At 41.1% G+C, this 15371-nt stretch overlaps 1 protein-coding gene across 1 annotated transcript in view; it reads left to right on the top strand.

Annotated features, from left to right (window-relative positions):
* HMCN1 (hemicentin 1) overlaps positions 1 to 15371 on the top strand; it is a 358780-nt gene that overhangs the window by 274342 nt on the left and 69067 nt on the right. The window contains exons 58-70 of the mRNA XM_065408898.1: positions 2342 to 2503; positions 4399 to 4512; positions 4643 to 4845; positions 5119 to 5200; positions 5303 to 5434; positions 5712 to 5861; positions 6816 to 6975; positions 8027 to 8151; positions 9273 to 9456; positions 9646 to 9743; positions 10251 to 10529; positions 11193 to 11389; positions 13661 to 13742. Coding sequence (XP_065264970.1) covers positions 2342 to 2503; positions 4399 to 4512; positions 4643 to 4845; positions 5119 to 5200; positions 5303 to 5434; positions 5712 to 5861; positions 6816 to 6975; positions 8027 to 8151; positions 9273 to 9456; positions 9646 to 9743; positions 10251 to 10529; positions 11193 to 11389; positions 13661 to 13742 — 1968 coding nt within the window. The remainder of the gene's footprint in view (positions 1 to 2341; positions 2504 to 4398; positions 4513 to 4642; positions 4846 to 5118; positions 5201 to 5302; positions 5435 to 5711; positions 5862 to 6815; positions 6976 to 8026; positions 8152 to 9272; positions 9457 to 9645; positions 9744 to 10250; positions 10530 to 11192; positions 11390 to 13660; positions 13743 to 15371) is intronic.

Raw genomic sequence — 15371 nt, 5'->3', positions numbered from 1 at the left:
AACCTACCAAGTAGACACTGGAGACTGCATCCACACTTTCCGTCGTGGTATGGTTCAGAGATCTCAGCATATAACATAACCTTCTGCATATGATCCACACAGAACCCCTTATCAGTTCGATAACCCGCTCTATTCAAAACATCAGATAAGACATATCACCTTTATCCATGTCTTCCCTGAATACAATCACAGACCTCAGTAATCTATATGCCTTCACAAGATCAGCCCATTATTCTCCTGTAAAGGGCATGGGAATTTCAGTTGTATAGTACAAAAAAAGCCTATTCTAATCTAATCCATATATGTTGCAGGAAGGATTTAAATTTCTTTCATGTGGCAATTAGTGGGTTTCTTCCACCTCAAGGCACAGTTAAGGACGTGATCAGGGTTGGTGCAACCCATTAAGTGACCTAGGCGGTCGCTTAGGGCACTAGCATTTGGGGGGGGCGGCATTTCGGGTCCTTCGGCGGCGACCGCGGCGGCCTGATCTTCGGCCGCCCCGGTCGTCGTCGGCATTTAGGCGGAGGGAGCTGGGGTACGGGGGCGTGGGGAGGGCCTCCTGTAGCAAGTAAGGGGGGAGGGCGGCACACAGGGGAACTCCCCGTCCCAGCTCACCTCTGCTCCACCTCCTCCCCTTAGCATGCTGCCCTGCTCTGCTTCTCTCCCTCCCAGGCTTGCGGCGCCAAACAGCTGATTGGCGCCGCAAGCCTGGGAGGCGGGAGAAGTGGAGCAGCGACGGCGTGCTCAGGGAGGAGGCGGAGCAGAGGTGAGCTGTGGTGGGGAGCTGCCGCACGGCTTCCCGGGCCAGGGGGAGCTGCCGTGGGGGAGGGGGCGCCTCAGGGCGGAGGGTGGGAACTGCTGCGGGGGGGGGGGGGGCGCCTCACAGTGGAGGGAGGGTGGGGAGCTGCCGTGGGGGGGCACCTTAGGGCGGGGGGGCGGAGAACTGCCACAGGGCTCGGGTGGGGGGGGGCGCAAGGTGGAAGTTTCGCCTAGGGCGCGAAACATCCTTGCACCCGCCCTGGACGTGATCCAAAGGTAGCTGAAGACAATGGCAGACTTTCCATTGGGATCACATCCCAAGACTGCTGTTGGAACTTTAAAAGAGTATTTCTGGACTTTCTGATGTTCAGGTTTTGTTTTTAAACTACAGTGTTCTTCTGCTATCCTGATTTTCAAACATTTGTTTGTAAACCTGATCTCTGAACTTCAAGACTTTCAAATTTCTGTGGATAACGACAATGTACACATGGTGTACATGGAATTCTCCACTTACACTTGGGGTAGAATTTTATACTCATGTTGAACAAATGTATTGATCACACAGGACCAGCATATTTAAATTTTAAAACTATAAGCCAGATTCACTAGTTGACTCTGGTTGCTGTATGCCTCTTCGTACCACAAAACAGCCATAAACCTGACTTAATGACCACTGCTTTGTGTCACTGAAATGACACAAAACAGCTGGAGAATAATTGGAGGATATGACCCAGAACATTTGATCACATCCTTTTGTCATGATCTAAGATCAGGAATCTGTCGTCCCCGCAATGGCTATACCACCCAAAAGAAAGCCAGTAACTCTCTCCTGCGTTTCTTTCAGAGTTGTTGGTATCAGCTCTGCAGAAGAAACATGGAATCCTGAATTCAGATCTCAATGAGAGGAATATATTTACAAATATTTTGTTTTAAAGTGAAAATGCAGAGTAGGACCAAATTTTGAACTATTTTGTTTTTAAATTAATTTGTGTTTGGGAAGCCCCTCCACACACATAGCAATATCTTAAACTGCACAGCTGACCAGTTATAAATCATGTCTGGACATGAAAGGAGGGAAAAAACCCTATTCTGAAGGAATCTTTTTGGGGTTTCTCAGTAATGAAAATATTGCAGAAAAACAGGAATAAAAATACAAAATCAGCAAAAAGATGTATAGTCCTCTTGTTCACCCTGACAAGGTAATCTCCAATTTAGTTATTACAGAGCAAATGTCCTGAGAAATGATTTGCTTTAAAATTCCTGAATCTGGAATTACTCACTCCCCCTTTCAGCACAGGCTAGGTCATCCCTGCCATGTCCCCATACAGGGAAGAAACTGTGGGTGCATTGGTAAGGCTTTAGGGAATTGTAGAAAAGGGGATGAGAGCAGGATTGGCTTTAATCACAGTATTTCCAGATACTTGCAGAAAGCTGAGGATCAGTGCATGGGATGTGAGAGATGTTTTTAACTCAGCCATTTGGCAGCACTCAGCAACTCAGCTTTGTTTTAGTAATTGAGAGTCTTTGGGAGTATTGTTTGCTGACACTGCGGTATGTTCTATTACTGTATTTCTTTCTGCAGTTCCTCCGAGTGTTGTAGGTACTAATTTTGAGAATTTGACTGTGGTGATGAATAATTACATCTCCTTGACCTGTGAGGTCACTGGCTTCCCTCCTCCTGATCTCAGCTGGCTCAAGAATGGAAAACCTATCAGCTTGAATACTAATACTCTCATTGTGCCTGGTGAGGAATCGCTGCTGTTTCTGTAAACTCTGGGGTCTCATCCTTTCCTTTTATGTAGATAAATATGACAGCAAAATGGCGCCAACTTTACTCCGGGTGTAGCTCCATTAAGTGGAGTTATACAAGTAATAAATCTGGCCTCTTATGGTTAAAATATTTTAGAATCTCTTTTGCTTTTGAATGGGGTCACTATTAAAAGAAACAATCCGGTTGGAAGGATTGGAACAAACAACCGTTTGTGTTGGTGTGGATCAGACTGTTGGACAGCTCATATAGCACAGACTGTTTCAAAGGAATGATGATTGATTGAGACAGTCACTTTATCAACTAAGGATCCAATCCAAATCACATTTGTCTAGACGGCAAAAAAACAACCACCCTATCACTGACTTCAATGGGAATTGCCCCTCAACTCAACCCTTAAAAACCTTGCTAATTCCCAGGGGGAATTCATTATTTCCTAAGGGTTTCTAGGACAAAGGTACTGCAGGGACCTTAGATAATAAGGGCTGGGAGCATCTATCAGGGAGTAAGTGGAGTAAGAATTGTTACAGTTCCAGGGTAACTACCCCTGTAACTACATCTGTGGTCCACCAAGGGCACCTGCTTTACGCTTCTGGCTCCCACTTGTCACTTCTCTTGGGAAGAGACCCATGTCTCACTCCCTCCTGACTGGGGAGTTTAAGGCTGCACAGCTCCTTGCCTTATGCTGTGATATCCCCAGCAAGCCAGACTGCTTAAAAGGACAGCACCTCTCTGAGGGCTATGACCAGTGTATTGCCTGCAGCTATAAGTTACCAAACAACTTCTTTAAGCAAGCACGCTTTTTCTTAAATTAAAAGTATTACAGAGAAAAATATTAAAACAATAAAATACTCTGCATGCATGGTAAAAAGCTTATGGGAGGTTACCCTCAACTCCAGCTTAGGGCTCTGGTGGTTACAAGTTCATCTGTCTTTGATCTGGAACCCAAACCAAGGTTGGGCAGGTCAGCTATCTCTTTATACAACTTGGACCTTTGATCTTGATCTTCTGTAACTGGTAACCAGCAGACAATGACCCTTTCCTCAGAGGTAGCTTCAAAAGATTGTGTTTTTGCATAACTGGAGTTGGAGTTTTCGCTAGCCAAAAGTCCATACATGTCTGGCATATTTTCAGTATAGTCTCCTGAACTCCCAGGTCTCACATCTGTCACATTTTCCCCCTCGAGAGTTTACATGCAATCCTGGCCCACAATAATACATAACCTTAATATAGTAAGGGTTTTCAAGGATATTACAGGAAGTTGCCCTATTTGTCACAGGAATCATGTCAGGAAACCACCCGATCTACACCCAACCCTCCACTTCTGATGCTGAAAACTAGAGATCCTAATGCAACCCAATTCCTGCTATGGGTTCCGATTTGACATGCTGGAGATGGATTGGCTGGGGTGGACGTTTGTAGGTGTATGGGAAATAACTGACATGGAATTTACTTACTGGCAGCTGGGATGCAGGCCTGTGGCCTACAGGCAGATATCTGAACAGAGCTAGTCCACAAATGGGGGAAGTCATGTGAGAGCAGTAAAGGAAGGAGGGGCTTGTCGGGGAGCTAAGTGGAAAGGCCATGATTGTGTTAGGAGGGAGGAAGTAGCTGCGAAGGAAAAGAGGGTGAAGAAGAGTATTAATGGGCCAAATTCTCTGGTGAAAGCTCCATTGACTTCAGTGGTGTTTCACCCATTTACACCAGCCAAGAATTTCACCCAAAAATTGTAATTCACTAAGGACATTTCTCTAAGGGTTAGGCAGTTCGTAGAAAATATTATTGCAAAATTTCATTTCAGATTAATACAATAACTACAGAATAAATCTAGAAGTTATTTTAGCTCACCTTCTCTCTTTGGATCACTTTAGGTGGTCGGACTCTGCAAATTCCTCGAGCCAGACTCTCAGATGGTGGTGAATACATTTGTATAGCCAGAAACCAAGCTGGAGAAAGCAAGAAAAAGAGTTTCCTTACTGTTTATGGTTTGTTTTTCACTATCATATTAAATAATATTTATTACTATGAAATGAGGACATCTTCCATATTTCCTTAGGTTGATTTTTTCTCCTCACAGAACAAGGAAGAAAATAATTCTTTTAACTTTTTCTCCAGTCCCCCCGAATATTAAAGACCACAGTGGAGCATCTCTTGCAGTGGTGACTGTGAGAGTGGGAATCCCAGTGACCTTAGAGTGTGAGTCCAATGCAGTCCCACCACCTGTTATCACATGGTACAAGAATGGACGCATGATCACGGAGTCTGCAAACATAGAGATCCTAGCAGATGGACAAATGCTACAAATCAAGAGTGCTGAGGTATACTAAATTAGTCTAATGCACACCTTGTCACTGTTGTTGACCAGTTATTTTTGCTCTTTATATGTCTGACCCAATGACCATTGAAGTCAGTGGGAGTCTTTCTTTTAAATTCAATGGGCTTTGAATCAAGTTCTGATTACAAATGGCAGAGCCTTTTTTAAGTCTAACTATAGCAGAGCCCATGACCACTAGTGGATTCTAGTGTTAAAAGGTCTGTTGTTATCTTCAGGAAAATTGACCCAGTACATAAAAATTCTTTTTCCATTTTAGGTGTCTGACACTGGCCAGTATGTGTGTAAAGCCATAAACATTGCAGGGCGAGATGATAAAAATTTCCATCTTAATGTTTATGGTGAGCATATACCACGTTATCTACAGTAGAATTGAACCAAAGTCAGTTTACTAAGGAATTTGGTAACTAAGGTATTTATGCAGCTGCTGTTCTATTTAATAGTTCCACCAAGTATAGAAGGCCCTGAACAAGACTGGATCAACGAAACGATCAGTAATCCTGTCACCTTTGCATGTGATGCTACTGGAATTCCTCCACCAACACTAATATGGCTAAAGAATGGGAAGCATATAGGTAATGTTTTTCCTTCCTGGTTTCACTCTCCTTCCCCCCCCCCCTCCGTTTTCTTTCCTATAATAGATCATAGTGTGTCTTTCCTGTGGTGTTTTTAGGGTCTATTCTTTTGTTTCTCCTCCCTCTCTCCCCATATTAACTACCCCTTATATGAACTAAAGCGTGATGAAATCTTTTAAAATTTTTGATACATTTATGAATTTTTTTCACAAAATGTGTTTGCTGTTTCTGACTAGTTCTAATACTAATCAACTCTTTCTTATCTGTGTGTTTTCAGAAAACTCTGACTCACTTGAAATATATATTTTGTCTGGAGGAAGCAAGCTGCAGATTTCCCGCTCTCAGATTTCAGATAGTGGAAACTACACTTGCACAGCCTCAAATGTAGAAGGAAAAGCACAGAAGAGTTACATCCTTTCCATTCAAGGTACAGTATGTGTGTGCACTAAACAGAATCATACTTACTGGCCACTTACACTGGCATAAAACTGGTGTTAAGTCCACTGAAGACAGTGAAGATGATTTAGCTATATAAAACTGGTATAACGGAGCGGAGAATCAGTACCATTATTTCTATCAGGCAACCAATAGCAAAAAATAAGGATAACAAAACCTTGCTACAATGTTATTCAGAAATTGGTATGCAAAAGAATATTCTCTACATCTAATTATACTGCAGTTTGAAAATAATAGGTTTATTTGCTATATTGCACTGTTTCCATATGATCGTTGCTGATCACAGCAACTGGCTCCATCACACTGGAAACTAATGCTACACGAATCTCAGTGTGAGTAGAACATTGTGGAGCCCGAAAGGGTTTCAGGAGCAATGGTATGCTATGGCTCTTTTGCTAGGTGATGTTTGATGCCAAAAGGAGGTTATAAAGGAAAACTGTGACACATCATCTTTATGAAAAAAAAAATCAGTGGAGTAATGGAATAATGGTTAGGACTGAGTAATGTGTCACTACGTCACCAGGGACGCTAAGCATTTGAACATGTGCTTAACTTTCAGTGTGTGAGTAATCCTGTGGACTTCATTGGAGCTACTCACATGTTCAGAGTTAAATATGTGCTTAAGTGTTTGCTGCATCAGGGTATCCAATAGATTTTATTTGCATAGCTATAATAGATGCTAAAGGTAGCATTATCTATTATTATCAATCTGCTGAACATGAACAGGTTACTGTACACACTGGAAGGATTATCAAATGGTTAAAGTTGATTTTTCTAGTCACCTTTGTAAACATCCCATCAGGAGGAATATACACATACCCTGTTAATTTGATCTAATGGGAGAAACTCCATTGAAATAATGGAGTTACTCCTGGTTTACCCCCATTTAACTAACTGATTAGAATTTCACCCCCTCTCCCAAAAGTTCCTCCAAATATTGTTGGATCTGAAATGCCAAGTGAAGTCAGCGTCCTCCTTGGGAAAAGTATCCAGCTCGTCTGCAATGCCAAAGGAATTCCCAGACCTGCTATTCAGTGGCTTAAAGATGGAAACCCAGTTACCAGCAATGAATCACAAAGAATAAGGCGAGTAAAAATAAAACCCTGTGTTCTCTCAGTCTGTAACCTCCTCAAGGCATAGGCAGAAGAATTACAAAACTATGAGCCTGAATAACCTAACTTTAGTAAGTGACATTGTTCTTTTCTGTCCTTAATTTCTATAATTCTAGGATATTTTGTTAATTATGTAGATTTGTTGCTCATCTGTTTTGTTTTACATAATATATCTAGCTAACCAAATAGTGTTACAGATGTTGTTTACCCTCTCTTCTGCCTACTTCAGAATAAGTAGCTATACACAAGGTAGATCTAATACATACATGATTTGTTAGACAACATACCAGACCCTTAGGACAAGCTGTTTGGTGCTGATACAGCTCAGGGTGTAGGGGGGCACAAATGTTGCTTGTAAGCCATCTTTATGTCTTTGCAATTGTGGGGATACCAGGTCCACTCCAGAGGCACAACTTAGAGTACCCCCAATGGCCTATACAACTAGATACACAAATCTGGGAAAGTGACATGATATCTTACTCAAAGTTTTTATTTTTATTTTTACATTTTTATTTTTTTATTTTTATTTTATTTTGATTTAGTTGGTGTTGGTCCTGCTTTGAGCAGGGGGTTGAACTAGATGACCTCCTGAGATCTCTTCCAACCCTAATCTTCTATGATTCTGTGTTTTAAGTATTTCAGAGATTGGCACATAATATCCCTAAGTTTCTTATTTAAATAGTTGTTCCTATCAGATGAGGTTTAAGAGGTGGGAGCTGTATGTAAAAATACTCTGAGAATGATGGACACATTTTGACTGCAATTGGATGGAACTGGATCTAAATGGAAGCTAAAATAGCTCAGTCCTTAAACCAGAATTTTATGAAATAGATTCATAAAAATAGATTTAAAAACAAATTTCTCTGGGAGCCAAAATTTTGAATAGAGTAATAGATTTATAACTGAATTTCCATAGAAAGTGTGTGGGGAAGTAATTTGATTGAAATGTACATACTAGCTGTTTATTTACTTTTTCTTATGACCTGGCAAACAAACTCATTGTATTCTATGACCTTTTTTATAGAGTGACTCCAGATGGCAGCTCATTAAACATTTTCGGAGTGCTCACATCTGATGTGGGAAAATACACTTGTGTGGCTACTAATCCTGCAGGAGAAGAAGATCGAATTTTCAACTTGAATGTTTATGGTGAGTTTTTAAAAAATGTGACAGCCTGAAGTCTGACCTATTATCCTGACTTTGTTACCACTCACATGATAGGGCCAAGAAGTGACTGCCTAGGTAATCTTATGTATCTATATTCATGTGTAGTTTGTTGATGTAGATATCATATTGTGTTCTATATAACATACTGCAGAGGATCAAAATGATTGAAACCATTGCTGAGTAATAAATTTTGGGATAAACAGAAGTCAATTCCTATGGTATATTCCATAACAAAACAAACCCACCCAAAATGATTTTTTTTTTTTTTGGTGGTGGTGGTGAAGGACACCATATGGGCCTAATTCAACACTTCATTACTCAAGTTTTACACATCTTAGCTCTGTTGATCTCAGTCAAATTATGCCCTCTTAAAATTAGAGTAATGCAGAAGTGAAGCAGGTTTTAAACTTTGTTTTACTCAGGATTTAAATTAATCCAAACAATAATCTGAAATAATTTTGTACCAGATCCTCCTGATTTAATGTCACAACTGAGGACAGTAAGACTAATCATCCTCTGCCTCGCACAGTGTGTAGCCATTTACACCTGTAAAAATGGGTGTCAGGGCTACCAGTTGTGTGAGTGAACAGAGAGTTCTGCTTTTGGGAGTATTTTACGCTCATTTGGCACAGGAGTGAATGACTACCCCAGGAGCAGGACTGGGAAGAATCAGGCCCAGCAGGACTATTTGTATGGGTAGCGCCAACAAGTATGCTCCTTCATAATGAATAAAAACCTCTTAGTGGGAAAATATGGCACCATGTACCTGTGTGATCAATTGCGGTGAAGTCCACAAGCAATTTCTGTTAATCTAATCTAAGTAAATATTACTATGTGCACTTGATTTTTAAATATGTAAATATATATGTCAGTTAGCTGTGGCCCACAATTACTAATATCAGAAGGTCTATTGGTTGCCAAGTTTGGACACTCTGTTCTTGCTGAATCCTGTGGGAATGTTTTGTGTGAGATTCTTTTTTTGGTTAGAATTGCAATGCCTGTAACATCTTGCAGTTCAGGACAAGGTGAGCTACGATTAGAACAGGAATAATTTTGAACAGCCAATTTTAACACCTCTCTTATTCACCTGTTATGTAATTTAGTTCCACCAGCAATAGCTAATAATAAAGATGAAGCAGAGAAGCTAATTGCCCTACAGGATGCCTCCATAAACATTGAATGTACTGCTGTTGGCACCCCACCACCACAAATAAACTGGCTTAAGAATGGGCTTCCTCTCTCTATCTCATCCCAGATCAGGTTGTTGTCAGCTGGACAGATTCTCAGGTGAGTTTTCAGTTATCTAAGGTATCTGAGCTAAATTCTGCCCTCAGTTAACCCTAGTGCAACTCTGCTGAGATTGGTGTAGGCCAGGGTAGAATTTGGCCCTCTGCAATCATACTCTGTTATATGTCTGGAGCAATGCATTCCATATGGTAGCCGTGGGTGAGATAACTGCAGCTGTGTTCTTTACAGAATTGTGAGAGCTCAGGTGTCTGATGTTGGTGTGTACACTTGTGTAGCATCTAACAGAGCTGGAGTGGACAATAAACACTATAATCTTCAAGTTTATGGTAAGTTTCTTTGTGATATTAAGTGAAAAAAGTTGCATTTTGTAGTTAATTTTTTAAGTGTAACAGCAGGAGGGTAGAAATCTTCCCCTGATTGAAACTCTCTGGATAATTGAGAACATTGAGATTTTGCCTCTCAGAGGACAAATTCTATTTATTTTCTTACCAACACAAGATTGAAGACTTTACTAAGTAGATATCTGGCAAATGCTTTATATGGAAACTTTAAATTTTGCTAACATTTTTGTAAGGTAAGAGGAGTTGAACCTTAAAACCCTCTTTACTTTTTTTGGCTCAGATAACATGTTGTAGACTTTTCTCCTTTGATTAAATGTGGTGCATTATTTCTACTTGAATTGTAACACACACACACACACACACACACACACACACACACACACCACAAGTGTAAGAAACCTAGAAAATTTAATTGCTTAACAGGGCATTTATTTTATATTAAGAATTAGTGTGTGAGTGTATTCCATAATTATCATATCTGTTTCTCTGCAGTACCACCAACCATGGACAATGCAGGAGAAACAGAGGAAGTGACTATAGTAAAAGGCAATCCAACTTCTATGATGTGCTTTACTGATGGCACCCCCACCCCCAATATGGTGTGGCTTAAAAATGGACAACCCCTAAGCCTTGGAACCCATCTGACTATAAGTAATCAAGGAATGGTCCTTCACATTTCAACGACAGAGACTGATGACACAGGCAGATTCACCTGTATAGCGTCCAATGAAGCGGGGGAAGTCAGCAAGCACTTTACCCTAAAAGTGTTGGGTAAGTGTTAATTTTACATTCAGACAAGATGAAAAATATGCCTAAAATAGAAACAATAATTTAAAAGTCTTTAGAAATTTAGAACATTTTCAGGAAGTAGTGCTCATGAGATAGCAGAATTAAAGGGATGGAATTTACCTTTGAGTGGACATGGTGAAAATTTGTATATTGGTATTTGAGATTTACAGGTAACAGCAACATGCTAAATATAAATCAGCATATTGATGTACAGAATAATTTGCTTTAACCAGGTAACTTCGGTGTAACAGAAATTAAATTCAACGGACTAGATCATCAGCTGGTGTAAACTGGCATAGCTTGACGATGTTATACCTATTTCATTTACATGAAAATCTAATACAAATTCTCTTTTACTGTATAGTGTATTCCTCCCAAGGATATCAAAACATTTTACACATACTAATCTAGTCTCACAACAGCCATGTAACAGAGAAAAATATGATTATATTTCGCTTATGTTGCTAACCTGAGGCAAAGAGAACTCATGTGAGTTGATCTATGTCACACAGGGAGTCGGTGACCTGAGCAGGAATAAAACACATCAGTCTGGAATCTACTACTCTAACCATTTGATTGCCCATCATGTTTTATAAATCTGAATTTTTGTTAGTAAAGAACATGAATTGTCTTTCCTTGCTGCAGAACCCCCTCATATCAATGGATCTGATCAACCAGAAGAGATATCTGTGGTTGTTAACCACCTACTGGAGCTTTTTTGTATGTCTATTGGCATCCCAGTCCCCAAAATCACATGGATGAAGGATGGGCGTCCACTCCCACAAAATGACAATGTTCATGTCCTGAGAGGAGGAGAGGTCCTTCGAATAGCCAGTGCTCAGGTGACTGACACATGTAAATTAAGTTTGGCTTTGCAAACCCTGGACTGGCTTGCAGAGCTAGGCTCATCACCAGTTTCATGGTACACTATGTCTACAGTCTGATTTCAGGCGGGTTTGTATTCTGCACAGCTCAGTTGTGCCTCCACTGCCACTACCAATGCTACCATAGCCAGGGCCGGCTCTGGCTTTTTGGCCGCCCCAAGCAAAAAAAGAAAAAAAGAAAACCTGTGGCGTGGCCGGAGCCAGGGTGCAGGGGGACTCTGTGTGCTGCAGATGTACCCCGGCTAGCGGAGGGAGCAGGGGGGAGAGAGAGAGAAGGGGGGTGGCCAGGGCTTCAGCGGGGCGCTGCCACGCGGCCCCGCCGCCTGCCGGGAGGGCTCTGTGCTGCTCCGGTTGGCTGGGAGGGAAGGACGTGGGCTGCCCTGCCGGGCTTGTTGCAGAGCACTCCCGTCCTCCGCGCCGCCGCCACCTACAGGGCAGCCGGAGCAGAACACCACCACAAAAAAAAAAAAGCGGCCGTGCCGCCCTAGAATTGGGCGGAATGCCGCCTCCTACAAGCTGCCACCCCAAGCACCGGCTCGGCTGGTGCCTGGAGCCGGCCCTGACCATAGCTACACTGCTATTTATCCTTGCACTAGCTTGATGAGAGCTAGCATGAGTAAGTGTACACAAACAGGGAACTAACACCCCTCGTTCATAGACATAACTGTAGTCTTTAAACTATAACCCGGCATAATGCTAAGAGACGCTGTACCATCCCTCTATTGGTGTAAAGCCAAGGTCCTGACAACTTGTGGTTATTAATGAACCTGCAACGCTTTTCCGCGGAGTAGGAGAGTTAATCAGTTTGACTGGCCAAATTCTAAACTGGGTAATGACGTTCTGCCTACGCAAAATCCCCCCTGCAGTTGCAGCTGGACAAGATATTTTTCACTTTCTGCCTCATTGTTTTGAACCCTGACCCAGCTGCAGGTGCATTGATACCATAGTTGACACTGTGATTTGGCACTTCCCTCTCCTTGCCCAAGCTACTCTCAAATGCATTCCAGAATCCTTTGAACTGCCTTCAGTGGAGCTTCCTGAGACAGCAGGGCAGACAGCACAGGGGACTCTGATGTATATCTTCCCCTTCTGTCTTAATTTCTGTATCTACCCTGCTACCTCTCTGTTTTTCTCCTCTTTTCCCTCCCTTTTGGCTCTTCTGTCTATTTTTTTGTTTTTCTTCTATTGTCTGTGATCCCTTCCCCCTTGTTTTACACATGGATGGACCACAGAGGCAAGCTAACTAGGATTTACAACCATTTGTATAGGAACTCGGAAAGGAAGTGGTCTGAGAAACTAATAAAGACCATACAAGAAAAAATTCCAATCAACTCAGACAATTTAAACTGAGACTTAAAAAAATCCCTAAAAAACTAAAACCACATACCTTAAGCACTATGAAGACAGCTGGACTTCAACTTTGTAGTTATCATGCAGTATCATGGGAAGAGTTGGACAAAGACAGATCCAGACTAATATTTTGTTGTTGCTCATATGATAAACCCCTTCCTCCCTCCACCCCCAAGACTTTACACAGAACGATTTATGAGGCACAGAAGATAATAAAGATGTTAGTAAATATTTGAGAATGCAAATAATTCTCAGGGGCAGAAAGATACATTTTACAAGAATACCTATGTAAAGGCCAGATTGTGAGAGGTAATTGCATGGCTGTGCAAGAGCAGAGAGGGGGAGAGCCAAAAAGCTTGTAGGCAGGCAAAGGACCTCTTCATAATAGCAGTCTGTGTGCTCCCGTGCTCTGGAGAGCATAGGCACTGTTAGTGCTACCTTCTCTCAGGGAGCAAGATGCCAAGAAAGGTTTGGGGAGGAGGCAGAGTCCCATTTCCTCCCCTTCGTCCCACTCTGGCCCATTGTATGGGCTGATGCATTCAGAGAACAATCTATTCCATCCTAATGGATTGCTCATTGCAGAGAGCCGCACCAGAAGAGAATGTATCTGCTCGAAGCACATTAGCCCTGGTGCTTTTTTTCTGGGATGCTGCAGCTGCACACCACCTCTACCCCAAATAAAATAAACAAGCTTTCAAATATTTCTGGTTGCTTACTCTCCCAGGAATTGCTTGTCTATTTTCTTCTGTTTCCCTTGTGTTTTTTAACCGATATCTGCTAATCAAAGACAACTGCGAACATCACTACTTCTTTTGCTGTTTTAATTGAATTGGTCCCATATTCTGAAGTTTCTATTAAAGTTATCTGGGTGTCCTTTAGGTGGAAGACACAGGAAGATATACGTGTTTGGCATCTAGTCCTGCAGGAGATGACGATAAAGAATATCTAGTAAGAGTGCATGGTAAGCTTGATCTGGAAACAATTAAAGTATTCTTTAATACTATAAGCCGAATACTGAATTATCTACTGCTTTTAAAAGCTAGAAAAAGTTATCCAGTGAATAATGCCTGACAAAGAAAAAACTCTTTGAGTACCATTTTCAGTGATCTTACCAGGTTTTGGACTGCATCTGTCATCTCCTTTCTAGAACAGAAGATCCAAGGACTAGGTCCTAAGTAAGGACCTCTGTAACAAAGCAGATCTTTTTTAGAGGATGTGGAGTTGGTAGTACTCTTTAAGGTTATTTAGTTATTAGTCCTTCCCTTTTACAAATTAACTACACTTAAATTAAAAAAGGAAAAGGATAAACAAATGAAAGGAAACATTGAGATTACAAATTTAGTAGACAGATGTAATTGTTGCACTATACTTAGACTTCTATAAGGCATTTGACTTGTTACAACATAACATTTTGATTAGGAGACTAAAATGATACAAAATCAACATAGCACATTAAATGGATTAAGAAATGGCTAACTGATAGGTGCCAAAATGTGATTGTAAATGGGGAATCATTGAGTGGATGTGCTTCTAGGATGGTACTTCAGGGATCAGTTCTTCATCCTACACTATTTAACATTTTGAACAATGACCTGGAAGAAAACAAGAAATCATCACTGATCAAGTTTGCAAAAGATACAAAGATTAGGGAATAGTAAATAATGAAGAGGACAGGTCACTGATACAGAGCAAACTGGATTGCTTGGTGCAAGCAAACAAGATGTGTTTCAGTACTGTGACATGTAAAGTCACACATCTAGGAACAAAAAATGAAGGCCATACTTACAGGATGGGGGACTCTATCTTGGGAAAAGACTTGGGGATCATCATGTTGGATAATCAGCTGAATATGAGCTCCCAGTGTGACACTTTGGCCAAAGGGCTAACTAAGGTGAATCTTCAGTGGAGTAAAAACGTTATATTATGTCTCTTTTTTCCACTGGTGTGACCACTCCTGGAATATTGTGTCCAGTTCTGATGTTCACACTTCAAGAAGTATTCTGGAAAAACTGAAGAGGCTTCAGAAAAGAGCCACGAGAATGATTAGAGGATGGGAAAATCTGTTTTATAGCGAAAGACTCAAGGAGTTCAAGCTATTTAGCTTATCCAAAAGAAGGTTAAGGGGTGAATTGATCCCAGTCTATAAGTACCTATATGTGAAACAAATATTTGATAATGGGCTCTTCAATCTTGCAAATGGAAGTATAACACAATCCAATGGCTGGATGTTGTAGCTAGATAAATTCAGACTGGAAATTAGGAGTCCATTTTTAACGGTGAGGATTATTAACCACTGGCACAATTTACCAATGGTTGTGGTGGATTCTCCATCACTGGTAATTTCTAAATCACAACAGGATGTTTTTTCTAGAAGATACGTTCTAGGAATAATTTTGAGGATTTTCCATGTTATACAGGATGTCAAACTAGATGACCACAATGGTCCCTTCTGACCTTGGAATCTATAAATCTTTATACTGAGGGTCAGGAAAACAGAAGTGACAATACATCTCCTCAGAAAGAGGATATTAAATCAAGTGTAGTTACTTAATGTTTGTATATAATGTAGCTATTCAGAACATGACACAAT

Source organism: Emys orbicularis, chromosome 8 (assembly GCF_028017835.1).
Source record: "Emys orbicularis isolate rEmyOrb1 chromosome 8, rEmyOrb1.hap1, whole genome shotgun sequence".
Classification (NCBI taxonomy): domain Eukaryota; kingdom Metazoa; phylum Chordata; order Testudines; family Emydidae; genus Emys; species Emys orbicularis.
The sequence above is the reverse complement of the archived record's forward strand: the minus strand, read 5'-3'. Positions and strand labels throughout refer to the sequence as shown.